At 38.7% G+C, this 26886-nt stretch overlaps 1 protein-coding gene across 7 annotated transcripts; it reads left to right on the forward strand.

Moving 5' to 3' along the window:
• The first annotated feature begins 1188 nt into the window (after window positions 1-1188).
• On the forward strand, window positions 1189-26886 carry LOC109467794 (beta-adrenergic receptor kinase 2-like). 7 transcript variants are annotated; one of them, XM_019765848.1, is made up of 24 exons: window positions 1189-1324; window positions 1600-1676; window positions 7561-7634; window positions 10990-11091; window positions 11240-11314; window positions 11795-11856; window positions 12431-12482; window positions 12892-12983; window positions 13571-13670; window positions 14435-14446; window positions 15662-15743; window positions 16200-16330; window positions 16651-16745; window positions 18205-18312; window positions 18884-18956; window positions 19908-20008; window positions 20578-20644; window positions 21387-21558; window positions 21821-21901; window positions 22124-22260; window positions 23050-23076; window positions 24079-24180; window positions 25158-25310; window positions 26536-26886. In XM_019765848.1, exons 1-24 carry the CDS (start codon window positions 1212-1214, stop codon window positions 26692-26694), a joined length of 2247 nt encoding a protein of 748 aa, XP_019621407.1. In that variant the 5' UTR covers window positions 1189-1211; the 3' UTR covers window positions 26695-26886. The 7 variants fall into 7 exon arrangements, with proteins under 7 accessions (XP_019621407.1, XP_019621442.1, XP_019621416.1 ...); XM_019765883.1 differs by having other exon boundaries at window positions 25182-25310; XM_019765857.1 differs by having other exon boundaries at window positions 18884-18950.

Genomic DNA, 26886 nt, shown 5'->3' on the forward strand with positions numbered 1-26886 from the left:
ATTACTATTTTCCTTCTTTTTGTCGAGTTCCGTACCCCCATGGGAAGGCCTGGTGGAGGCTAATTCTTTTCCTCTCTTGTTGATTTAAGTTTCCTCCCCTGATGACTAATATTAATCTTCACAAACTCTTCTGTATAGTATTAAACTAAAACTCATTCGAAGCTAACGTTACATGTAGGGTGCGTTCAAAGTCTAAATGGAACCCTCCGTTAATTATATATCCCCAACAATCCCTTGGGACTTTGACCTTTCAATGACCTTTCCTGTGAACTTAAACTTGATCGTGACTTCTCCAAGGTCGCGCGCGCCGCGGCTACATGACCTTGGAAAGAGTCACGACATTGTCTCAACCACAAGGTCAATGTCCTTAACGTTAGATACAGCAGCTGGGCTGTCGGACGCATAGCCATAGTACAGTATAGCACAACGTTGACTGTACATGATTAGCCTCCGTAGCAGGCTTATAGAACTGGGGATTTGGTGGTCTTTGCCTGTTTTCTGATTAGTCCAGTTCTACACGGGGGTATAATTCAACCAGGCCGGCTATGTTGTCTATAAGCAATGCAGAAAATAGCACATAAAAGGTCCCAAAGACCCCGAAGACCCCCAGTTTTTGGCATGCTATGGAGGCTAGTACATGATACAACGAGAGAAATATCCTCTTTGTTTGTACATAAAGACAACTTTCCTAGTTTTCGGCCTTTAGATAGCACACAAAATTAGTATTTTTGGACACTGAAAGCACGTATAAACTTCATTCATCTACAACTCTCTTTAAGAAGCGAGACTGAGAAGTTGAAAAAGAACCTGTACATAGTAGTTGAATTAATATTAGCATAGTTCGTATAGTTGTACGTAGTTTTAAGTTATTATATATCACTGTGATTCTAACTCTTCTTTATATATGACCTGTACTTAGCTTGTAAGAACATGAAGTGCAATAAAGGTATTTCATTCAATGCTGAAAAATAATGCAATTTGAGGAGGACCTGCAAGATTTCCAATGTCCACAGAATTCTGACTAACTTCTCCCATAAAAAATTGTTCCCATTTGACATAAATTTATTTCTAGTCTTTTATTCTGAGCAACCAAAGGAGTCTGATGTAGACTATATAATCAAGGAACCGAGCAAAGGCTAGCGGAATAGCTCGGAGGGAGGGAGCGCACCAGATGTAAAAGCCAGAGTAGCTGCACTGTGAAAGACGGCAAGATGGCGGACCTAGAGGCGGTTCTGGCGGACGTGAGCTATCTCATGGCCATGGAGAAGAGTAAATCTACTCCAGCGGCCAGAGCTAGCAAAAAAATCATTCTACCAGACCCAAGGTACGTGTACGGGGGCTTGTAGTCGACTAGATCGGGCGTAGCGAGGCGCAGGGCGCCCCGAAATTGTTGGGTGTTGGGCCCGCTACATCCGAAAAATACAGGAGAGAAATTGACAGCAAAAAAACATGGGTTGTTAGAATAGATTTTGCGATGTGGCTACCATCATCTCTATTACCGTCCTGTCATTTGACATTTTCCACTGCTTTTGCTCCTCTAGAGATGTCTACCTTTTTGATACAAATGGCATTGACTGTTGTTTTTGTTTGCCTCCACAGTGTGCGATCGGTGATGCACAAATACCTGGAAGAGAGGGGGGAGGTCACCTTTGATAAGATCTTCAACCAGAAAATAGGTGAGACGTAATTGTTTTCGCCTATGACGCCACGCCCACTCGGACAATACAAACACCTTGTAAACAACGTGGCAGAATAGTACAGACGCCCTGTATTCAGAAATGTTTACCATAACATAGCCGGGACATTCGGTATGGCGAGGAAAAGAATGTTGTCTACGGCAGGATGCAATTTGTTTGGAGTAATTAACATAACACAGTGAAAGAACCGACGTACACGTATATAGGGTACACTTTTCTGTCATTTATGTTTGATATTTGATTAGTCATAAATTCACATTGCAGATCTTTGTGCATTTGTAGATAACATAATTTATGTTTATTTTTGGAACATTAGACTTTTGGGTAAACATAATAATATATTTTTTAAATTTTTTCTTGTTCTTGTTAATATTAGATATGAAGACTAGCAGTTGAATCTACCATGATTTTATAGAAAGATAATTTTTTTATGTCGAAAACAACAAAATAGAGTTTTACGTATATTGAATTTTCATCTCACAGAGCCTTAAAGGCATCCAATTTGCAATGTCAGGGCAACATAACTGGATTTCAAAGTCAATTTTCTGGTCATTCTTTTGGTGTAGCAAGTTGAATCAGTCTTCTCCCATATATAGCATACTGATATCTGTGAGGCAAAACTTTGAAAGTTTGATGTCGCTGACAGAAAATGGTTGCTTGGTAAAATGTAATTATGTAGGCTGGTTCTAGCTTTATATGGGTTGGTTACCAAAAAATAAAGAGATGTCTCACGTAGCTTGTTTCTGGGCTATCTGGAACACTTCAAGTATGGAATGATGAGGAAAATGTGATAAGAAATGTCAGTATCAGACAGATTTCCTCATCCAGAATATTTTTTGTTTTGCCGTACTCAGGGCTCGAAATACTGGGTGCATGTGCACCTTATTATTGCACCCAAATTTGGAGCTGTGCACCCAATTTTTTTCTGTGGGTGCACCAGTGCACCCAAATGTTTTTTGTAGGTTTACGTATATGTCAAGATGTTAAATTTAGAGTAGAACTAGTATTCAGCATATTCCTAACATCTATTCTAAGTGTCGGAAAAATAGTAAAATCATTCTTGTAGTACTTTTCTTTAGAAACAAAACATAATTAGTTTTTGCTGACATTCTACTTATTTTATCTTATATGGTGCACCCACAGAAAATTTTGTGCACCCAATTTTTTTAGGGTGGGTGCACCAGTGCACCTATTCCCAAAAATGAATTTCGAGCCCTGTGTACTAGAATTGCATTTTATGAGCGTAATTGCTAGCATGTTATTTTTGTCAGTCATGACTAACAGGGTTTATATCTGATCTAGTATCACTATCTGTACAGTCGGCTTAACCACCCTTCAGCATAACACATCAGTAATTGCATCAGAAACTATTTTTTCTCTGTTGCCCAAAATACCCTGCTGAAGGAGTAGGTGTCAAAGGTGGGAGTAAAATAATAAACATTGCAGGATGGTTCCGTGAATAACTCCACTGAAGCAGCCAAGGTGGTCTGAAAATGAAGTCCCCGAAACACTCGAAACACAACTTTAAGAAATTTACAAGGCCTATGCCTTAGGTCACAGCATGGATAACATCAGTGCACGCATTAATTTTTGCCTGATTTGGGGGAAAAAAAAATTTTGTTGCCTTCTGACAGTGGTCAACATGCCGAAAATGGGCAAAGATGCCTGTTGCCATGCCAGAAGGTGGATGGCAGATAACTATGAAGAGAGGGGACAACAAAAGGCTCTGATTTAATGAATTGTTTCTTGCTTTGATGCAGTGATATGTGATGCTGACTGTGTATGTGATATTCCCACTGAATCAAAACCATTTGTAATGACTTAGTCAAAATTTAAGAATGTACGAACCTTGTTTTTTTTTCGCCCACTCGCATTAGATTTGGAGTCTGCAGAGGATATCATCCATAAAATTTACTTGCTGTGGCCTTAGGTTTATTTTCAAAATCAAATACATGACAAAATATGGCCTAATAGTAAGTATGTATGTGTATTTACCTTCGAAAAGAAGGTTATGTTTTCGATTATGCCATGGTGGAGTGGCTACGGTTTGTTTCTATATGTTACTATGTATATCAAAGGTATAACTCGAGAAGCTACATGTACATAAATGAATCTTACTATATTTATTTGGTAGGTGAGTGGCAGTTGTGATAAGGGAGGTCAACGTTGAAAATGGTTCACCTGGCATTTTCTTACGGTACTGCAGAGGCCTTTGTATTTATGCATATATATGCATATCATAACTCGGGAAGCTGTGGATGGTTGATATTTTTCATATGTCATATTTTTAATATTTTTCATTTATATGTCATAGGTGCAAGGATGAGGAAAAATAGTAGTCATAATATTACATTGAACAGGAAATGCAGCAGTCAGACTAGTACTCAGACAGAGATCGTTGACCCTTTTAAAAACAGAAGGAATTCAGCATTTTATTGATCCATCATAAATCCCCTTTCAAACAATACGCTGCCTACGTTGTGACGTGTAGGCTTTAGTACAGTGTGGGTAGAAAGAGGTTTTATGTTTCCTTTTGTTATGTATGACCATATGTTTGACTACCTGTTGCATGTGAAAGAACCACAAGGTAAGGTTGAAAGGTGGACCTGTAGCTGTGTCAGGTGTATTATCTGACTCTTTGGATTCCAAGCTGCATTATGTAACATTTAGGATGATGCAAAAATTTTTTTGTAATTTCTTTACAAAGTTAAATCAACCCTACTTCGTTACAAATAAGTGCCATTTAGGACATTTAGATGCCATAATATGACGCCTTTGGAGTGCTTAAAAGCTTAAAACACATACAACTGTCAACCATGTTTGTTTACATTCTGGTAGTTTCTGGTGGTACCTCAAACTGATTGAGCTTTCTGTGGACTTTTTTTTAGTGCCTACTATTAATGTCAGAATTGTGAGATAATTTCACAAATACGTTGAAAGGTGGAAGTACATAACAGTCACTCGAATATTTTCTCCAATAAAATATTGCAACTTTTGGTGCAAAAATGTTACATAATGCCCCTTTAATGCGTGAGCTTGCCAAACAAGCAAAATGTACACTGGCTGGCTTTAATCTACAGCTTACCCCATTAACATTTGCCAGTTTCTGATGTTTGAAATCACCAGTCCCTAACACTAGTGCCCCTTCTATCAGTACCTTACTGTGTTGTTCAGAGGCCTTAGTGTTTACCGTGAGGTTAAAGGCCCACCAGCCTTTTTGTACTTGAGAGTTGTAATCACCTAAAAGGTACCTCCGCACTAGTGTATGTACACACATCAGTGGCTAATTGTAACCAGGAGACTGGCATCCACACACCTGCACAATAGGTGTTTTATCCCGTAGCCATGGGCTTTGATCTAGGTAAAGGGTAAAAACACTAAAAGCTTTGAGGAATTTTGGAGGAAAAGGTTGAAGCAAATTAAGCAAGTTGAGTCAACCTTAGGCTCAATCAGGTAGCTAGATGACATGGCAGTGTCCTAGTCTTTCTGTGATTTGAGGGAATTTTGCCACTCATGACGGACAAAACAAAAAATTTTTCGAAGTATGTCATCGTTGACGGGCAAAAATTGGAGTGTATTAAAGGATATGGAAAGAGATATCATCAAATTAAGTTGTCTCTATCAGCAAAATTTGGGTGATGAATTGCTGTCCTGTTATGATTTATGACTGTATGAAGTTATATTAATTGGCAGATTTCTGGTGGTTTCACTGTCTTTGCGTCATACACTCGTGCCCTCTATATTTCAATGCTGACAGATTTGGGCCATTAGATTTGAAAGCAGGGCTCAAAATACTGTGCGCAATTATGCGCCTTAGTGCGGGTAAAACTGGAGATTGTGACCACCTGAAGTTTAAAAGAAATAATGGCAATGGTTTCTGATTAGTTCTTAGTGTGACCCATACTTCTAAATTCTGAGTGGTGCAGGTAAAATTTGTCTGGTGCAGGTAATTTTCAATGATTATGTCACCTGCTGGTGTACAAGAGTAGTTTATTATGCCTCATATCTATTAACTGTTTAACAATATTAGAAATAGAAAGGCAGACATTTGCTTTGGAGCAAATGTAGGAGATGGCTTCACACATTTTACAACATGGCAGGGATAAACACAAGGGAAAACTATTCTTTACATTGATATAACTATAGTATGAAGTGAATCAGTTTAAAGAAATGGCAGGAGAAGGAGGAGGAGGAGAAGAAGAAGAAACAGAAGGAAAAACAATGTCTTCACCATATAGTGGTGAAGCCATAACAAAACCAAAAGGTCATGTTAACTTAAGGTAGGCTTAAATTCAGAATAAGATATCTTTGTCTAATTATCATACCAACCTGTAAAATATTCCCTTAGTGACACCTGACTTTGATGGTATGGTGTCCCTGAACAAGCTAAGTGCACATGGTTGAAATATCATAATTGCCATATCCATTACCAAATATTCAATAGCAACAGATTTGTCTGTTTGTTATGTTATAATATTGACCTCATGGCCATGGCAACAAATGACATGTACATTATGGCCACTTTCACCTATAACGTAATACAATAAATCTATGACAGAAATTGGGCTATACCACTTGCTATTTGGGCTGTCCAACTCGCCCAATTGTGGTCCTCTTTAAAACGTGGCCTTAGATAGCACATTCAAGTCATTATGAGATACTGTTGAGCAAAAACACAGTAGTACTAAGAGATTTGGGATGTTCATTTTGAATATATTTTAAACAAGTTCTTTTAGTGTAAAGCCACGTGGACCTGTACTTTGTAAGAAAAAAAAATCAATCTTAAAACCAGTCTGGCACATATTTAGTAATATTACCACTTGTCTCAGATTGAAGAGAAAAATACTGTACTGCAGATTAATTTTTTTTATCAAATGCATTATGAACAGCTGATGTTTTATGATAATGCGTCTATCTTGCCAAGGTCAACTAAGACTTAATCTTGGACCTATATATCCCAGTAAACCACAGATTATTATTGGTTCCATTAGTAATTTAGTGTCTTCATACATATTTCATGTTTCAATCCATAAGCCTATTCATTTAGATGCCTAATGTTACTGTTGGTACAATAGAAACACCTGTCAGATAATGGATTTGGCTTTGATGGCATTAACATGTTGCATGATCATTTGTCACCGTTTGAAAGAAAATGTCATAAAAATTATACTTGACTAGAGGTAAAAAATCTGATCCCTTCGTTGTTAGTAATTTTGTAGTTTTGATTTTTGTATAATATGGTAAAGCTGATTTTGCTGGGTGTTATGTAATGAACCATGATTGTAGATTGCTTCGGCTCAAAATAACCTTTTAGTTTGACGGAGATACGGAGATCACATTCATGTACATTGTAAACTGCTGCAGTACCATACAAAGCTGCTAGGTTGCCCATAGTTGACCTTGAATTTTTCTGTCCCAATGCCCAACTTACCTACCAAATATTAAAACCATAGCATGTCCACAACACAGGGTGCCCCACCCATGTACACTCAGCTGCAGTACCATACAAAGCTGCTAGATTGTCTATGTTGACCTTGACCTTTGTTGTCTCAATCCTACATATAATAGATGAATATCTTCAGATTCTTCAGCCTTGGAAAGTACTTACCTAGAATTTACTAAATACTTGTCTATATCCAAAACTTCCTGAATAACAATATACAACTGAAAAATCCATGTATATCCAGCTTTAAATTCTTGGCTTTTGGTCAATAAACAGGGTGGCTATTGCCACACAACATGTATACGTAGTTCTACATGAAAGATTGTTATCAATGATATGTAGCACATGTATATCTTTTAGCTGTAAGACATGTACATGTACTTGAATGACTAATACTTTGGTTGATGTTCTGTTGTCCAGGGTTCTTGCTGTTCAAAGATTACTGTGAGAACGTGATTGAGGAGCCAGTGCCACAGCTACAGTTTTATGAAGAGGTAAGATTATAAAGTTTTGCTAGGCCTAGGAAAAATATTGTGTTTCCTCTTTCAGTCCAGAAAAAATTAGGTAGGTTAGGGATATATTTTTTCTTTCTTTTTTGGCAATCTCTAGAGATTTGGCGTATTTTATACCATACAGTTTAAAAAAGTAAAACTTGCATGAGAACACTTATATTTTCAAGGTCTGTGTTTGAAAACTGATTGTACATGTACATTTATGTTCAGCATTTTATGGCGCGGCCACAATTGTAGAAAAGGTTGATCAGCTAAAAAATTTTATGTCTCTTGGAGGCCAGGGATCCACCCCCAAAAAAGCCTAGGGTCAGATGATTTCAAATTACTCTTACGTATGGACTTACATATGTTCATTACATGTACAATGTATGTAATATACTACATACATGCATGTATGTGTGTTTGAAATGGCTATTGTGGATGAAATATTTCTTGCTAACGAAGGCTCATTGAATTTGAAGAAGTATTGTGGCTTTAGTCGCGATGGAAGAATGGTGCTTGAGCAATCTCAACCTTCAAAGAGTGGAATTTGTTTCAAGAAGGACAATTATGTGATTTCAATGAGTTTGTTAAGCACGTCTGTTAATACAATTATGATCTGAAGCACCAGGGCTCGAAATACTGTCTGGTATTGGGTGCAGGTAAAATTGGACCTATGCAGGTATTTCTGATGTCTACCTGCACATAACCTGCACCGGTCAATTGTACTATATTTGCACCTTATGTTATATGTAATAAAACTATGTTGCTTTTTATTTACATGTACAGTAACTGCATCGACTGTTAGCACCTATGAAGAAGTATACATGAAATAATAAATGCGGTTTCTGAACAGTTTCTGTATGATTTTTAGTGTTACCTGCACCAGTGTAGGTCATACAGAAAAAAAATGATTTTGAACTCTAAGCAATTTTAATTGTACAATAGGTATTCCCAAGTACCTGTAATTGTAATCTCTCGGTTCATTAAGTTACCTCTTTAGAATTTTTTTTACCTTACCTTGTGAAGGTTTTTTTGCCGTAATGAAAATTGTAGATATTTTATGTGAAAAGTGGCCTGAACTCAATTCTGGAGTTACATGTACGTAGTTTCCCTTTGTCTGCTTTCCATCAACTAAGACTGAAGAATGATCGGCCTTTGAAACAGGCAGTCTGGCCGACCATGAATGTCAGTCATGCGTCAATGAGGCCTTTTGGTGCCAGTCGAAGGATTCTCAGAATCCTCCAAAGAGTAAAGTGTGCAGGACCTTTAATTTGCAGAAAAACAATCTGTAGTCAGGCCTGGAAATTAACTTTTCTTACCATTGTCCCAGCACTAGTACTGTCCCTATATTAATTTCAACTGTCCCGAAGTGAGGATGAAGTTTCCCAGCCTGTTTTTCAGAAGTATTGTATGACTTTTGTATGACAAAAAAAGGAAATTTGAGGGGACTTTTCCGGAGCCAAAAGCCAGGATGTGTGCCTGGTGAACAAAAGAAGGGATGACATTCTGTGGTTGATTATTTTTCTGTTGTCCCCAAAATGTCCCAAAGTGTCTTTACAGTTGTCCCGACCAAAATTTTAGTGGTCAGTGGCCATCGGGACACTGTTAATTTTGAGCCCTGGTAGTAAAATTGAAGGTATAAACAACTTAGAAATCAGCAGTGTTCCAACCAGGGGCATCTATCCATCATTTGACAGAATATTGGACACAAACTTTGGCCAATCAATCATCTATGACAGAGATCAATGTGTAAAGATATGGAAAGAGATGTCATTAAACTAGCAAGCCTCGAAATTAACTGTGTCCCAGTGGCCACTAACCAAAAATTTTGGCCAGGACAATTATAAAGACACTTTGGGACATTTTTTTGGGGACAATAAAAAAATAATCAACCACACGTCCACAGAATGTCAGCCCTTCTTTTGTTCACCAGGCACACATCCTTGCTTTTGGCTCTAGAAAAGTCCCCTCAAATTTCCTATTTTTGTCATACAAATTTTAGTCATACAATACTTCCGAAAAACAGGTTGGGAAAGTTCACCCTCACTTTGGAACAGTTGAAATTAATACAGTGCTGGGACAATAGTAAGAAAAGGTAATTCAGCAAATCAAAGCATATCAACAAATTTGCAGCTCAAAATGCTGGTAATAGGGTTTCAGATGGTCAAAATTTTAAAATATTAATACTTAATACATGATAATGACAGAAAAAATTCAGGCTGGCTAGAACTCTGAGGGCCCAGCAGTCTACCTTCAATTCACAGAAAAATAAACTGTGATTGCAGATATGAACTAAAACAGCATACATGTAGTGGTTAGAGGCCTGCATCTGGAGTTCAAATCCCAGCTGTTGTCATTCATCCAACAAACACTCTACTGGAAAGAATTGTAGTCATTAGTACGGAACGTTAATCCTTGGTCTGCTGTTCATTGTACAAGTTAAAAACAGCCCAATACACTGAACCTGTATGAACCGTACATAGCGCTTGTCTTTCCTGCTACAGTCTTTAGTGAGCTAAACTGGTTCGAGATCACTTTCAGTTTTACTTGCACCTACAGCAGCTGTAACTTGATACGTGATAGATGTGTGTGTTTTGCCTGTGTAAGGGTTTAGTAGTGCAAGTCCCACCTGTTAATGTCATCCTAGAAATCCTGTTGTGACATATGATAACCTTGGTCCTATGGCCTGAAGTCAAACACACCATCATAGGAGAGAAGTCTATCATTCCACAGATTCAGGTTTTGGAAAATAAGGTGCTGTAGCGGCGTCAAGAAATGTGTGTGTGTGTGTGTGTGTGTGTGTGTGTGAGCTCGAAATCTTTTCTTTCTGCACACTTGGACTGGTGCCTCATCACCACTCAGACTTTAGAAAGCATATGAATTACACTGAAAACTGTTCAGAAACCATTGCCAGCATTCCTTTTACAGGACTGGTAACACTAACAGTCCATGCAGCAAATAAAAATCCATACCTACATGTACATATACAAGTCATGTATAATATAAACCCAGGACATGACCCAGGACAGTTTAGGTGCAGGTAGACATCAGAAGTACCCGCATAGCCCTAATTTTACCTGCATTAAGGTGCATATCGTTGATGGCCTATGCTCCACACGGGGCCAAGGGCCCAGGTAAGGTAAGGTAAGGTGCATATGCACCCAGTATTTCAAGCCCTGTACATGTTGAACAATTATTTGCATTGAATAATATGATAAAGACACTGGTCTCGCAGTGACTGCACTAATGTGTCTATCATGAGGAATGGGGTACTGGCATGGAGTGACTTTGTCAAACGTACCCTACCGTATTGGAGGTATGATGATGATGTGTTGAATATTAAATTGTGTTTCAGACGAAGGCATATGAACACATGGATGAGGAGGATGAGCGGTTGAAGGCTGCCCGACACATCTACGACACCTACATCATGAAGGAGCTGCTGTCTTGTTCCCATGTAAGGACACCGGGTGTTGGTTTCTCACTCAGAGTGTTTGTAGATATAAAATTCCTAGCTTTTTTTCTACAAATGTGGCATTGTGAATCATCCCATATCTTTGACCTAAACAGAATATTGAGTGCTTTCTTCTATCTTTGATCCTCAGAAATTCTCGGAAAGTGCTGTTGAATACGTGCAAACTCGGCTGCTCAAGCAAGAGGTGCCAGTCGACCTGTTCGAGGTAAGGTCCTACATTTCATGACTAAGTCTTTGTGTAGTCTCCGTAGCAGGCTTATGGAACTGGGGGTTTGGTGGTCTTCGGCTGTTTTCTGAGTGATTGGCCCAGTTCTAAACGGGGGTAATTTAACCAGGCCGGCTATGTTGTCTATATGCAATCAGAAAATAGCACATAAAAGCTCCCAAAGACCCTGAAAACCCCCAAAACCCCCAGTTTTTGGCATGCTATGGAGGCTAGTCTTTGTGTAGGTGTCAGTGATAGGGATCTAGATTATATTGATACTATATATGCCTAAAACCAACACCTACTTTTACACCTCTAAAGCTTTGGTGGCCTTGTTTTAAGCCAAATTCTTTTAAAATGATTTTAGTTGAGCTTGTCAAGTGTCTCCCAGATATATTTCTCGTCTTTATTGCATCTGTGTATCCCACATTTCTACACAATAATTATGCTGAATTTCCACTTTCCTTCTTCCTTTTCTAGCCCTACATTGAAGAGATATGCAACAGTTTACGAGGAGAAATATTTCAGAAATTTCTAGAAAGGTCAGTAGCATCAATTATGAACTTACATTGTACTATCATTTTATACCAAAATCTCAAAGGGAAGAGCTGCAGCAGTTTGTTGCTAACACAACATTATCAAGCTGTGGATTAAGTGATGTAACTTCAGTACCTTGGAGAGAGCAGCACTATACTGTGGCAAGGGGGTCTTGTGGCTTGGGTTGCTGACTCAGAATCTGACGGTTCTGGGTTTGAATCTCTGGCAGGTCCCACTGGGAAATAAAGTGTCCTCAGGAAGGGCACTTCACACCTATTCCCTGACTTGACTCATGATCTATCAGGTGTAAATGAGTAGCTAACTTTGGTTAAGGATGTCCTCTCAGATGGGACGTAAAACCGGAGGTCCCGTGTTTAAATAGAGCCACACCTTTCCATTGTAAGGGATATATTTAGTGTGAAAGAAGAGCTATTCAACCTTGTCAATATGCTGATAGCCAGATTCAGAATTCACTTTATTTTTGTAGATTTCTTACAAGAGCTTAGGAGCTTTTTACTTTGCGTGAGTTGCTGAAAGTATGCTGATAAAAAAAAAAAATGTATTTTTGTTTCTTTGCAGTGAAAAGTACACACGATTTTGCCAGTGGAAAAATTTAGAGCTGAACATCCAGGTAAGTATATTTGTATGCCATAAATATGCACTTAAAGGCGTGGTGAGGATTTTAAACATGAACAAACTAGAAGTAACATTTGCAAAGAAAATACATACCGTGTAATGTTTACCTTCAGACATGGTCTGCTCTGTTAATTCTTACTCATACAAATTCACATACATGTACTACTAGTATATGGTGACAGGAGCAGAGCAGACCATGAAATTGCAACATTATGTTACCCAACACCAGTCACCATGGTGACAGATGTCAACAAATCATATCATTGGTCAGGTCAGAGGTCACTGTTTGGAGAAGAAGAAGAGGAAGAAACTGAGCAAAAACAATTATATGTTTAATTAGGGCTGTGTTGCAGATTCATTTCAACTTTGTAGAAAAGAACTTTACACTGTCCTGTTCTTTTCAGTTAACAATGAACGACTTCAGCGTTCACAGAATTATCGGCAGAGGCGGCTTCGGAGAAGTGTACGGATGCCGAAAAGCGGACACAGGCAAAATGTACGTCACGGCTTTGGCCTGAACTATCATTGACATTTGGCAAAAAATATGTGCATGTTAAGGTCTGCATCTATAGAGGAAATGGCATCCGATGCAATTTCATGGCAGCAAAACTGAAATTTCAAAGTCAATTTTCTGGTCATTCTTTTATTGTTACACTGTAGTAAGTTGAATCAATCCTATCCAATAGCACACTGATATCTGTAAGGGGAAAATGCGATGTCACTGACAGTAAACGGTTGCTTGTTTTGTATTGACTTCTAGCTATTTATGGGCAGTACCCAGAAAATAAAGATAGGTTGTGTTTGGGCTATTTCAAATGCTTCAAGTATGAAATGATAACTAAAATGTGCTATGAAATGGCAGTAAATGTCAATATCAGTCAGATTTTCTCATCCAGAATATTTTTCATTTTGCTGCCCTAAAATTGCATGGGATGCCTTTAAACTTCATTGTATAGATTTTTCAATCTATCAATCAGAAAAAAATGCAGTAAAAATTAGAAAAGTAAAGAAATTAGTACTAAAAATGTTAAGTCAAAGTTTCTCAATGTAAAGTCTTTGTTGTTTTTTCTGCTTTCTTTCCAGGTATGCAATGAAATGCCTGGATAAAAAGAGAATCAAAATGAAGCAGGGGGAGACACTGGCTTTGAACGAGCGTATCATGTTATCCTTAGTTAGCACGGGGGTAAGTACAAAACTCCATGTTACAATTACTAAACTCCATATGATCTAATATACTTACATCATGCAATAATTGTGCATGATACATTATTGACAACATTGTCAACACAAAGCTGTAATATTATACCTGTGGTGTTGCCCAGGAGACTAGCAAAGCTGGCTGTATACTACATGCAGTAAATACACTCCATTGTTGTACTAAGGGATTGTCATTATAGGTGCCTAGGAAAATTAATGTTGTATTTCCTCATAATGTCTTCAAAAAATTAGGTTCAGTCAGTACGGATGAAGTTTTTATCATACAGTTAATACGACACTGAAATTTATGCATCAGTACACACAAGTACAAACAAATGTATTTGGACTCGAACAAAAAGGTTCTGAATTGGGTCCAGTGTACTGGTATGTGACATTACGACAGATCAAAAATTTGATGTTTCTCATGTGCCGCCATGATGGCCCCAAAAAAAGTCTTGGGGGATTGCTATGGTTGTTCAGGTAATCGGAAAATAAACATTTTTTTTCCTAGGCCTAGCCAAGCTCTAGCAATGGTTAACAACAATGTTTGTCATTGCCTCCATGTTATATTAATGCCTGAACAGCCACAATATACTCTATCGTATGGTGAGGTTGAATGTGCATACATGTGCATTTGCTTCAACTATGGGGTCTCCCCAGCTATATATACAGTACTACAGTAACTATGCTAACCAGCCTTTCTGGCATCCGCTTATTTTCCTTTCCTTGCTTTTCCTTGGGCTTCGGCAGATGGTAGGGCAGGTAGGAAGACCTTAAAGCAGACATTTCACAAGCACCGAAAGTAGTGGCATGATATAGTGGAAGAAACAAACTGACACATTTTAGCTGTGTACATGTACTTGTGCTGCACATGTGTTAGTCATTTCTGTTGTCGTATTTCTGCGCATGCACACTGTACCTTTTGGCTTTTGAACTATCTGTGCAAGATTGGATAGGAGGGGGGGTTCAGCAATGCTGTAATGAGGGCCAATTGCTGATACATGTCAAACACTTTGTTTTGGAAGTGGTTATTCTAAATTAGTGAAGTTGTACATGTACATATGTACATGACAAAATAAAGGCCACAGGCTCTATAAGTTAGTCAGAAAATCACTTAAACACTGTTATATTTTCTGCCTATGGGATCTTCAGTATCTGTAAATGGCTAATATAAATACATCTCGAAATTCATATTTGCCATTTTTTTGTTATTCAAAAAGTGATCATGCTCTTAGAATAAGGAGACTCATTTTACACAAGAGGATTATTCAGTCGATGTTTTGGTGACTGTCTGTCACCTTCCTCAGGGCAATTCTGACTGGTTCACATTGCACAGCAGCACAGGTGTTGTTGCTATAGATGTGTTCCCATTAACACCTGTGCTGTGTAATGTGAACCAGTCAGAACCATGAGGAAGGTGACAGACGGTCATCAAAACATTGGCCGAATAAACCTTTTGATTGACAAGTGTAAAAAAATTCTTCATTCAGTGACTTACCAACCTGATGAAACTATAATTCATGGATAAGCCAAAAAGCAGTTACTCAAGCAACTGGATATGATTTTGGAAACGGTCATGGATAATGTAATATTTGGGGGATGCACACAGTTTGTTTTGAACAGGATTCATTTGTTTAATGTTACAGTAAGCAGGATGTGTTTTATTGTATACCATGCACTTTGGTCTGAGTGTTTGATATGCACGGCATGACTTGTATGTTTTGGTCAACCAGTCCAGGCAATAGCTGACAGATCTAGACCCTGAATTGACAACACTTGATGCAACCCCTTAGTATGATAAAAACCCCGTTTTCAGCTGCTAACAAGGTGGATTTTCGTTAAATCTTGATTAACGAAGAATCCTGGTTATTAAAAAGAGATCCAAAAATATTTGATCTTAGAAGTAATTTTATGTGACTATTTTCTTTTTCTACCTATACCTAAAATGAGCTCTGATGATGTTGTGTGTCCCTACAGGCTGACTCTCCCTTCATAGTGTGCATGACATACGCATTCCAGACTCCCGACAAGCTGTGCTTCATTCTGGATCTTATGAACGGTAAAATTACATTTGATACAATAAATATTATACAAATATATACAACACGTAGTAATCTTTGTTCCAACATGAAAGACTCACCATTTTTTTACTACTGCTCTGTTTATTGTTGCTCAAACACATTCACATATAATATATGGTGACCAGCCGCTCCAACTCTGTCCTACTACATAATATGACCCAACACCACGGGGTGTCTGCTACAGCACCAGTTACCATGGTGACAGATGCCTGGTTCAGGTCATTGACTTGATTTGTTTGGAGAAGATAAAGAGCAAGAAGCAACAGAGCAATATGTGTTTCTTCTGCGAACTTCACTACTCTAGGTAAACATGATATGACCCAACACCACAGGGTGTCTGCTACAGCACCAGTTACCATGGTGACAAATGCCTTGTTCAGGTTAATTTGTGTTTCTTCTTCAAGGTAAACATGAATATTCTCCTGTGTTGCTAGGTGGTGACCTACACTACCACCTGTCCCAGCACGGAGTGTTCACAGAGTCAGAGATGAAGTTCTACGCAGCAGAGATTATCCTGGGCTTGGAGCACATGCACAGCAGGAGCATCGTCTACAGGGATCTCAAGGTAAATGTAATATAATAAGACTTTTGCGGTACCTAGAGCTGTGTACCGGTTCTCTGACAAGTGAAAAGTCATGGGTTCGTTTTCTGGCATTCCTGGCAAGAAGTTGTGTTCTTTGGAAAGGCACAACTCTCGTCACTCCACCCACGTTTAATCTGAAAACTTACTTGAAAACAAAGAAATTCAAGTTATGAATCAACTCCAAAATGTTCATATTTTGTCCTGGACTGTTGAGGAAAGTCCTTGTCTTGATAATTGTTACCAACTGTAGCTTTATAAAGCATATTTTATTGTGTTAACACTGATTTTGTATTTCTTCCCAGCCTGCCAACATTCTACTGGATGAACACGGACATGTCAGAATATCAGACCTGGGTCTGGCTTGTGACTTTTCCAAGAAGAAGCCCCATGCTAGCGTGTAAGTTTAACTCCTGTTTTTTTTTAAATGGAGGTATTGTTTTTGGAGTGTGTATGTGTGTGTCTGTTTGTGTGTTTGTGTTTCCGCACATTTGTAGTCAGCATAACTTAATGTTGGCAACAGATGTCTGTTGCCATGCCGGAAGGTGGATGGCAGATAACTATGAAGAGAGGAGACAAAAAAGGCTCTGATTTAATGGCTTGTTTTTTTTTACTTTGATGCAGTGATATGTGATGGTGGCTGTGTATATATAATATGTGATGTTCCCACTGAATCAAAACCATTTGTACAATGATTGAGTCTAAATTTGAAAATGTAGGAACCTTGTTTTTTTCGGCCCACCTTGTTTTTTTCCCACTCGCATTAGATTTGGAGTCTGCGGAGGATGTCATCCATAAAATTTACTTCCTTTGGCCTTACCATATTGTTGATGTCAGGTCTGGTACTTAATTGTTGTAATGTTGACCAATTACTCTCCACCTACATTGTAGCTGTAAGGTTAATTATGACATCGTGCTTTCCTAACTGAAGTGTATGAAGCAGCTGTTGTTTTTATACCTCCCTTGGTGTATGACTCAGGATTTTGGATGCATGAATGTCAGGGGTCTAGCCAGCACAATTAAGCGTAAGGGGCCCCAACACTGTGATTTTGTAGCCTCCGTAGCAGGCTTTATAGAACTGGGGGTTTGGTGGTCCTCGGCTGTTTTCTCAGTAGCCCAGTTCTAAAAAACGGGGTAATTCAACCAGGCCGGCTATGTTGTCTATATGCGATCAGAAAATAGCACATAAAAGATCCCGAAGACCCCCAAAACACCCAGTTTTTGTCATGCTATGGAGGCTAGTGATTTTGAATTTCAACGCTGTGATTTCGCCCCTACACTGGTTTGAAACACAGCATGGGGGAGTTGTGTTGTTTTTCCCTTTTCAATCAGTACTGTAGACTCTATTTGTTGAGGATGAGAACGAGTAACTAATTTATCATCACCATTTTATTTCTCTATGCTGATTTAGTTTCAAGTTTGTCATAATTTCAGCATAATTTTGTTTTATTTTTATGTTTTATTTATTATCATTATTGCTAAAAGTAATTACTATTATTATTATTGTTATTTTATTCTATTTTGCTGGATATTAGAATGTAGAATAGTATGGAATTTACCATACTAAAGGAGATCTTAATAAACAAACAAACAAACAAACAAACCCTTTACCAATAAAAAAAATAACTTTTGACTTAAAAGTACTGCTGGTAGTAGACCTGTAACAAACATTGGAAAAAAAACTTGGTTTGGCCATCAAAATGCAGAAAATGGGGTTTCGGTGGGTTTTGAATTTCAAAATTTTCCAGGGGGGTGCCCCAAGACCCCATGCACAGCACTAAATCCCCCTACACTGTGAAAAAGATGAGAATGTGTGCGTGTTCCACTGATTGCTAACCATGCCTGTTGTTTCCTCATAGGGGCACACATGGGTACATGGCTCCTGAAGTCCTGGCTAAGGGCCAGGCTTACGACTCGAGTGCAGACTGGTTCTCCCTGGGCTGTATGCTCTTTAAACTACTAAAAGGGTGAGTTATCATGCTAATGTATTTGTCTAGACTTGCCGTGTGTCAGGTAAATCTAATATTCCACAGACAGGGCACAGGTGTGTTGGCTCAAGTTGATAAATAAATGTAACATTCAGGAAACATACTAGGAATCAGAATGATGATCACATCTGGTAAAAATGATGTTTTCAGTACTAGTAGGAAAGAAGATGCATCAAGTCTACCTGCTTATTAAGAACTATTCTTAATCATGTGGTCAGGTATAAATTAATGGTACAGTCACTGTAGTTTTTCATGAGGTTTCCTGTTAACATGAGTGACACTTTTAAATATTTTGCTTGATTAGTCCTACTTTCTGTGATTTTGACAACATGGCAACTGCCTTCGCACATTGTGGAATGGCACCGACTGGGTCAATTTGGATCAATGGGGCAGTCTTGTAAAATGGATGGAAATTTTGCTGCAGTTTTCTTCCTGTCTAGCCTTGTTGCCATGGCTTTTGTATAAGAAGACCACTTTTCCTCGGTTTGACTAGACCACGATAAGACCATTGAATGCCATGAACTGCAACGTCTTATTGTTATTATCACAGACACAGCCCATTCCGACAGCACAAGACAAAAGACAAACACGAGATTGACAGGATGACCATGACCATGGTAAGGGTAAGCCACTGCACCTCCTAGGTGTTGTCTACCATGACTGTGATGTGAGTCAAGAGAACACCAACAGGGCTAAAAACTAGTTTTCCAAATAAGAATTACCTTCAAAAGCAACATACTAGCTAGAATGTACCTCTTGAGCTTGATTGTTGGTTCAAAATGCATTTTACACTGGTCTCAATGTTACAAGTTTTTGGCGCATCTAATTGGCCCAATTTGCACACAGACTTCATTGGGCAGGTTATCAGCCAATCAGCTTGCCTCCTTACTATATCGCGATTTGATTGGCTGGTAGAAACGACATCATGCAGTGGGGTACATTCTTGTTGGCTGACAGCAGTCCTATGCCAATTCTTTGAGATGGGTTGTAGGCTATCTGTGGTCACTACTTAGTACATATTGTGTAATACAAGCTTCAGACTCGTAGGCAAGATTACTCCATAGCTGATGCTTGGAAAGTTTATTTCAGAATTTAATGAGGAAAATAGCAACAATTTGAATCTAGAAAGCACTCATGCTCAACATTTTGGAAAGATCATTTTTACTCATTGCTCTGATTTATGCAGAAAAATATTTGCCCACTCCTATATACATGTATATTCTGTGACTGTATTTGTGATGGCAACTGATTAAGTAAAAACTGTTTGGTGATTGTTGTTATTAATGTTATTAGTGTTGATAAATCCAGGAAATTGCGATATCATTCTTAGACTTAAATCTAAATGTTTCTATACATTGTAATTAGTCCTCATTTGCTATTATCACAATGGATAATTACCCTTTATCATGATATATCTACATTGTATTTTCTGGTATTCACTGTATAGACTGATAATATTTGACGCTAAACTTGATCAGATTTTACATGCCACAAAAGTTTGAAAATCAAGTCACCAGATTGTTGATGCGTGTAGAGTCAGAATTTGAATGTTTGATTGACACCTGTCGCCCCAGGATGTGGACCTGCCCGACTCCTTATCCTCAGAGTGCAAGGAACTGCTGGGGGGTTTACTCAAGAGAGATGTCAACGATAGGCTGGGCTGCCAAGGGAGAGGGTCAGTGATGGGGTGTAGAATGAGACACAAACCTATATTGAGCATTCTGTAGACTGAACTGGTTTGAAAGCCTTCGTAAAGTCTTTTACTGTTAAAGGGGCATTATGTAACATTTTGCACCAAAAATGGAAATATTTTTTCCACATGTTTGTGCGATTGTGTCACATTTCTTTCACACGCTTATTTAATAATTTATAAAGGAATGACTAGTTTTCTTTTTGTTTCATCGACCTAATGTTACATAATGCAGCTTTAACTTAAGTGTAAAAGTAGACTCTGAAATATTAACGTAGGTATAGGATGTAGGGAGCTTTTTTTAACAAGTTTTCAATGTAACTGTCGCATGCCTAATGTAATTTGTAGATAATCATAACAATAATGCTGTAGCTGTAACTTGGAAATACATTTTATCCTATTGAAGATTCTTATGCAGGGAAAGGATATGAAGGGTGTTATCTTAGCAATTTAACATGAATCATTGAGTTATGAACTTATGTGCTAACAGCCTGTACTGTTACCATATAAACAGTTCAGGGATATTTTCTGACATACATGACTGTATATTTCAGAGCTGAGGAGGTAAAGACTCTGAGATTTTTCAAGGACATCGACTGGGCCAAAGTGTACCAACTCAAGGTAGGAAAGTTACTGTCTGCTTATTCCAATAAGTTCTTATTCCTCACATGCAAATCTACATGTATCAGCTACCCAAAAATCAAGACCAAGCCATGTCCGGGACAAAAGACACAAAGACCAAAAGTGCTGCTGCAGTACCAAGGACAGCCACAAGGAGGCCTACATTTGACCTTTACCTTTTCTTCCTATGACCTAGATTTTGTACCCACATACCAAATATCACAATCCATAAAGGCTTTCCTATTATGTTGACCACAAATATGCAGGAACTTAGACAGACACACAGACGGACAGACCAAAACAATACCTCCATTTTTCACGGTGGTAAGGCCAAGCCAATTTAATTTGTTGCTTCTCGGATTGCCCTGTCCATTTTTTTCTGATTTTCAAAAAAAAAACTGTCCTAAATTAACAGCAAAATGCTCATTGAAAAACATACTTTGGCCCAATGGTTCAAGAAAGTCCTTTTCCTTCTAGTTCTTAATTTTCAATGTAACAATGCAATTTTGTTTCATTGAAAGTTCAAAATCTATTGTTTTAATTATAAACCAGCCAGGTATGTACACTTCATGGCTCATATTGTAACATTTCCGGCTAACATGGGTTGCCTTGTTTCACCCTGTCGCTTCGTATTTTTTCTGAAAAAAATCCGAGAAACAACAAATTAAATTGGTGTGGCCTAATCACAAGACTTCTGGCATTGGTAGATTAAAACATGTTCCTTATGGTCCATTCTGTACAGTACCCCCCACCTCTGGTGCCCCCACGAGGGGAGGTCAACGCTGCAGATGCCTTTGACATTGGATCGTTTGACGAGGAGGACACCAAAGGCATCAAACTGACCGAGGCTGACCAGGAGCTGTACAAGAACTTCCCCCTGGTGGTGTCCGAGAGGTGGCAGCAAGAGATCGCTGGTCAGTGGAAGGTTTTTTTCTTACCCTGGAAATTCTTTATTGTGTTATTAAAGGCATTCAATGCAATTCTAGGGCATTAGTTTACTGGCCATACTTTTAGTGTAGTAAGTTGAATCAATCAGTATCCATGTTTACAACTGGCTTTGATAGGAAGCCATGTAAAGAGGTTTTTTTTATACCGAACAGGTCCTCTCCTTGGTGCTGAAAGTGTTGTTCAGTCTTTTAGAGGTATCCGATACAATTTCTGTCATTTCCTTTCCAGAAACTGTGTACGATGCAGTCAACACTGACGCTGACAAGAACGAGGCGAAGAAACGAGCCAAGAAAATGATGGATGAAAAAGGTAAGAGAACACTTGTATGTGAAAAGAATGTAAGAGAATAACAAGTGACCAGTACGAATAAACAAAGGGAAAATGACGGTTAGGGCACTAAGGAACATGCTAGTGTTAGGTAATTGATTCAGTGGGTGCAAAAGAGAAGATAAGTGAATTTAGTGTGTTTAATATCTGACTAGTACATATTTAGTATGTTAGATTGAGTTATTTTGTATGTCACTCTGTCAGAATATGCTGAGGGGAAGGACTGCATCATCCATGGCCACCTGCTGAAGCTGGGCGGCCCGTTCCTGACGGCCTGGCAGAAGAGGTACTTCTGGCTCTTCCCCAACCGTCTGGAGTGGCAGGGTGAAGCCGAGAAAGGGGTAAGGGTCAAACCATGCCACATCTTTGGCAGAACAGCATCTTTGGTAGAACAATACCTTTGGCAGAACAATTTGAAGACTATTTGAAGCAAATGTAATTTCCAACACAAGAAATTGGACTTACCCAAACTTTTGACAGTAAACCATGCAACACATTTGGCAGAACAACACCTTTGGTAGAACACTTCAAAGACTATTATAAAGCAAAATTTAATCAAAGTGTAATTTCCTACACAAGAAAGCGTATCTACAAGCAAAGCAACAAGCATAACATGGTGTCAGAAGTGGGATCCAAAACATACCCACCTTTTCGACAGTACAACTCTAGTCTTTATCAAGGAATGAACAATCCACTATTCCTGTGATGTAACGTTGTGCAGATGACACACGTAAATCAGTGATAACCAGAAAACCACAAACGTATAAGAACCGAGAATATTTCGCAATGTTCCTTACCATAGACCTTTGATTTGACACTGGGTTGAAATGAACAGGATCTTCAAGTCTTGTTTAGAGTTAAAACTTTTGATCCAACACAAAAAATTCTCTCTTCAAGTCTTGTTTCAAACTGACTGGTTTTAGGACTCAACATGGTTTGAGCTGAAACTGTTTAGAGACAGTTTAATAATCAAGCCATTCATGCTTTATTTCTTGTGTACTGTACATTTTGTAGTCATAGATCCTGATTTGATGTAGTTTTGTGCATTGTTTGTGTGTTTTCATCTATCTCTCCCCTGTAAGGTTAGCTTTTTTGTGTAATGACTACCCCCTTTTTTGTTTTGTCATCAGTCGTTCGCTTTGTTGCTACCCATGGAGGTATGTGATTTGTTTGCTTTTATATCCTTTAATACGCATAGGTCTTCTTTCTCTTGTCTGTTGGCCATAACTTATGACTTGCTTTGACTTTTTTTGTGCACAATTTACTCTGGCTAAGTGGTGACAATCAAGTAAAAGGAACTACATTATTTGATGTTTAATGCTAAGGTGTTTGACACCCTAATTCTAATTTCTGTGACATAAAATTCTTAATCTGTGTGCCTAGATTATTTAGATATATTAGCTGTTTTATATAAGCCTATATGTTTTATGCTTTTCCAACTTTCTGAGGAAATGATATTGCAGGTGCATACATTGTTATACATTTGTATCTCCAAAAGTAACCCCCTCTTTATACCTTTAATGTAGTATCATTTTCTCTGAAATTCGATGTTCCTTTTGACTTTGAGGAACATTCAAATTTGATCTCCATTTTTTCACAAATTTCTCATATATTTGGCATCCAATGATAATTAACACTCAGTACCAAAAATTCTTTCCCCTTCCATTTGCACAGTAGCAATCAACAAGGAACTAAAATACAATACTCTGGAAATAAAAAGCTACTAACTGAACTATAGACACTGCAAGACTTTTCCTCAAGTACTATTAGAATCCTGCTTCCCAGCACGTTGGCAGAACGTACTGCACCTGCGCGAAACCCGTAAAGTGTAGTGCATAGCACTTTGGCAGAATGTCTCATACAAGGTTGTATTTGCGCATATAAGGTTAACACTCCATCTGTAGTTTCCAAATGTTATGTCAAACAAAATCTGTATCTGTATAGCCGGTATAACTGCCCTTTGGCGTAACACACCAGCTAAATATCGTCTGCAACAGGTAAAATTTTGATGCAACGTTGACCCAAATTCCAACGAAAACTGAAAAATCAGGGTTTTGCGCAGGTGCAGTACGTTTTGCTGACGTGCTCTGCTTCCCCTTGTATTTTGAATAATTTGCTGTGTGTCTTGATTGTTGTTTGTGCTGTGTGCTGTTACTAAGGAGACAGGCAGACGACATACTTGTAGGAAGCTGCTCACATCCCTTAGTAGGAAGCTGAGTCGGAGGTTGACTCAGTGTAGACATAGGAGACCTGTAGGACATGTAGGGTGGTTTCTGTGTTAACCTTTAGCATGCCGAGTTACGTGTACCAGTGTTAGTAGCACCACAGTACAGATGTGGAGTCACCCGTGGCATGCTGATGGTTAACTCTCAGGATTTTTATATCTGGTTGTTCATGACAACTAACTTTAGGCCACACCAATTTAATTTGTTGGTTCACGGATTTGCCCACTTCATAGTTTTCTGATTTGCAAAAAAAACCCCAACATTTTAGCCTCAGAATTAACTCCCAAATGCTCATATTTTGGCCCCAACAGTTGATTCTCTTCAGAGTTGCTACAGTTATTCCATCAACATGTACATTTGTATCAATGCAGTGGTTTGATTGAAAGTTTTAAATTCAATGTTTGAATTACAAACCAGCCTGGTATGTAGACTTTATGGCTCATATCAGAGCATTTAGGGCTATTATAGGATGCTTGGTTCTATTTTTATTTTTTCTACATATTTTTTCTATAAAAATCCGAGAACCAACAAATCAAATTGTGTCCTTAACAACATGTTACAGGTATGCCAAGTCTGGTCTGTTATAGCTTGCTTTGTGGAATAACATGTACATGTGGTGCAGGTACATGTAAAACTTTTCTGGCGCAGGTTATTTTCAATGTTACCCACAATACATTTTAATGATACTGTAATGCTTATAATTTTATTCAGTGTGCATTCTATACAATATTGTTCATGTAGGCAATGATTTAATGGTTAACTCCATGGTTTTAACATCGAAGCATTTTGCTGTGTTTTTACATCACCATTCCTTTCCACATGATTGCAGATTTTATTCACCCATTTTTTTTCATTTTCCCCTAAAATTTTGTTTGTATGTTTTTTACATGTAAATATTTATGCCAAATTTTGAAAAAAAAATTTGCCAGTTTTTGGCAGTGTGTAAGTGTGACAAAAAGTCTGCAGAATGTGGAAAGCTATGTCCTAACCAAAGCGTCTCTTCGTCTTTTCAGGATGTGGTTTTATTTCATTTTCAGGACGTCGTCCAACAGAATAATGTTTTAGTTCTTGAGTCTGTTTTGGCGGTGGAGGAGACGACAGTCAAGGGCAACAAGTGTATCCAGCTGAAGGTCAAGGGCGGGAAACAGTTCCTCCTGCGTCCAGAGGTGAGTCTGACCTTGAATGTGGTAAGGCCACGCCAATTTAACTTTCTCATTGGCCAGTCAGTACCAAGGACAGGTACAGAACTTGTTTTTTTGGCTAGTCAGCACCAAGGACAGGTACAGAACTTACCTGATTGGCCAGTTAGCACCAAGGACAGGTACAGAACTTGTTTTATTGGCTAGTCAGCACCAAGGACAGGTACAGAACTTACCTGATTGGCCAGTTAGCACCAAGGGCAGGTACAGAACTTGCCTGATTGGCCAATTAGCACCAAGGACAGGTACAGAACTTGTCTGATTGGTCAGTCAGCACCAAGGACAGATACAGAACTTGTCTGATTGGTCAGTCAGCACCAAGGACAGGTACAGAACTTGTCTGATTGGTCAGTCAGCACCAAGGACAGATACAGAACTTGTCTGATTGGTCAGTCAGCACCAAGGACAGATACAGAACTTGTCTGATTGACCAGTCAGTACAGGTCTAGACATCCTGTTATTGGCCCAAATGCTTTGATAGGAGCAATGAAGTCAACACAAAAGGCTGGGTTAAAATTTAAACAATAAATTTTGAACTTTTAATCAAACCACTGCATTGATAGACAGAGAAACTGTAACATCTAGGAAGAAAAGGACTTTCCTCAACTGTTGGGGCAAAATATGAGCATTTTTGGGTTGATTCAAAACTAGAATCTTTTCTTTTCTTTGCAAATCAGAAAAAAATGAAGAGACAAATCCGAGAACCAACACTTAGGTGTGGCCTAAGTGTGTTGAAATGAAACATTGCATTTTATATGATAAATGTGCTGTATATTTCATTCCATATCCTTCTGTTATGTTTCTTTCAGCTTGTTTTCCATTGTTTGCACTGGTTTTGCATTTTCTGTACACCCTATTTCAGTTGAGTTTGCAGGGGTGGCAGAAAGACAAGTAGCACATAAGGCCTAGGAAGAAGCTTTTTGCCAGGTTTTCTCTCCTTATTTCACGGTAGCCAGCGCCTCAAATTAATTGGGATGGTTCTCTGAAAGTGATTATCGGTGTTACAATTCTCTTTGTATCGTAAACATGTCAATGTTGTGTGATAAAGTTGAAGTCACACAATACTTCCGAAAAACAGGTTGGGAAAGTTCATCCTGACTTCGGGACAGTTGAAATGTATTTTAGGGACAGTACTGGGACAATAGGAAGAAAAGTTAATTTCGAGGCTTGATCATGACCTTTCCCCTTGCAGAGTGACCCAGAGTTTGTTCAGTGGATGAAGGAGATAAAGGACGCCCTGATGGAGGCACAGCGGGTCATGAGCATGGCGCCAAAACAGTTCGCCAAGTCCAGCTCGGCCTCTGACCTCGGGAAGGTCCCGCTGGCACAGAGAAACAGCAACGGGAACTGACGTACAACCAAGGAATTCTTCAACCCGTGAATGTAGCATATACAAATGTGTACGTATTCACACAACATGTACTACATTATACATGTGACCAGTCGAGCCGGCTGCCCTCCCTACCCTGTACACCCCCCATGAAGCAATGGTGCAGTCCACAGCCACTATACTACGTTTTCAGTGGTGGTTTCTGCTTTGGAG

Source organism: Branchiostoma belcheri, unplaced genomic scaffold (genome assembly GCF_001625305.1).
Source record: "Branchiostoma belcheri isolate BF01 breed outbred unplaced genomic scaffold, Haploidv18h27 scaffold1, whole genome shotgun sequence".
In the NCBI taxonomy this organism is placed as follows: Eukaryota; Metazoa; Chordata; class Leptocardii; order Amphioxiformes; family Branchiostomatidae; genus Branchiostoma; species Branchiostoma belcheri.

What these genes read in the sequence shown, in the direction of transcription:
- LOC109467794 (XM_019765848.1), top strand. Translation starts at nt 1,212, where the DNA reads ATGGCGGACCTAGAGGCGGTTCTGGCGGACGTGAGCTATCTCATGGCC. An exon ending in ATCATTCTACCAGACCCAAG is followed by an intron (nt 1,325 to 1,599) that starts GTACGTGTACGG and finishes TTGCCTCCACAG; the next exon opens with TGTGCGATCGGTGATGCACA. An exon ending in GTGGCAGCAAGAGATCGCTG is followed by an intron (nt 21,559 to 21,820) that starts GTCAGTGGAAGG and finishes TTTCCTTTCCAG; the next exon opens with AAACTGTGTACGATGCAGTC.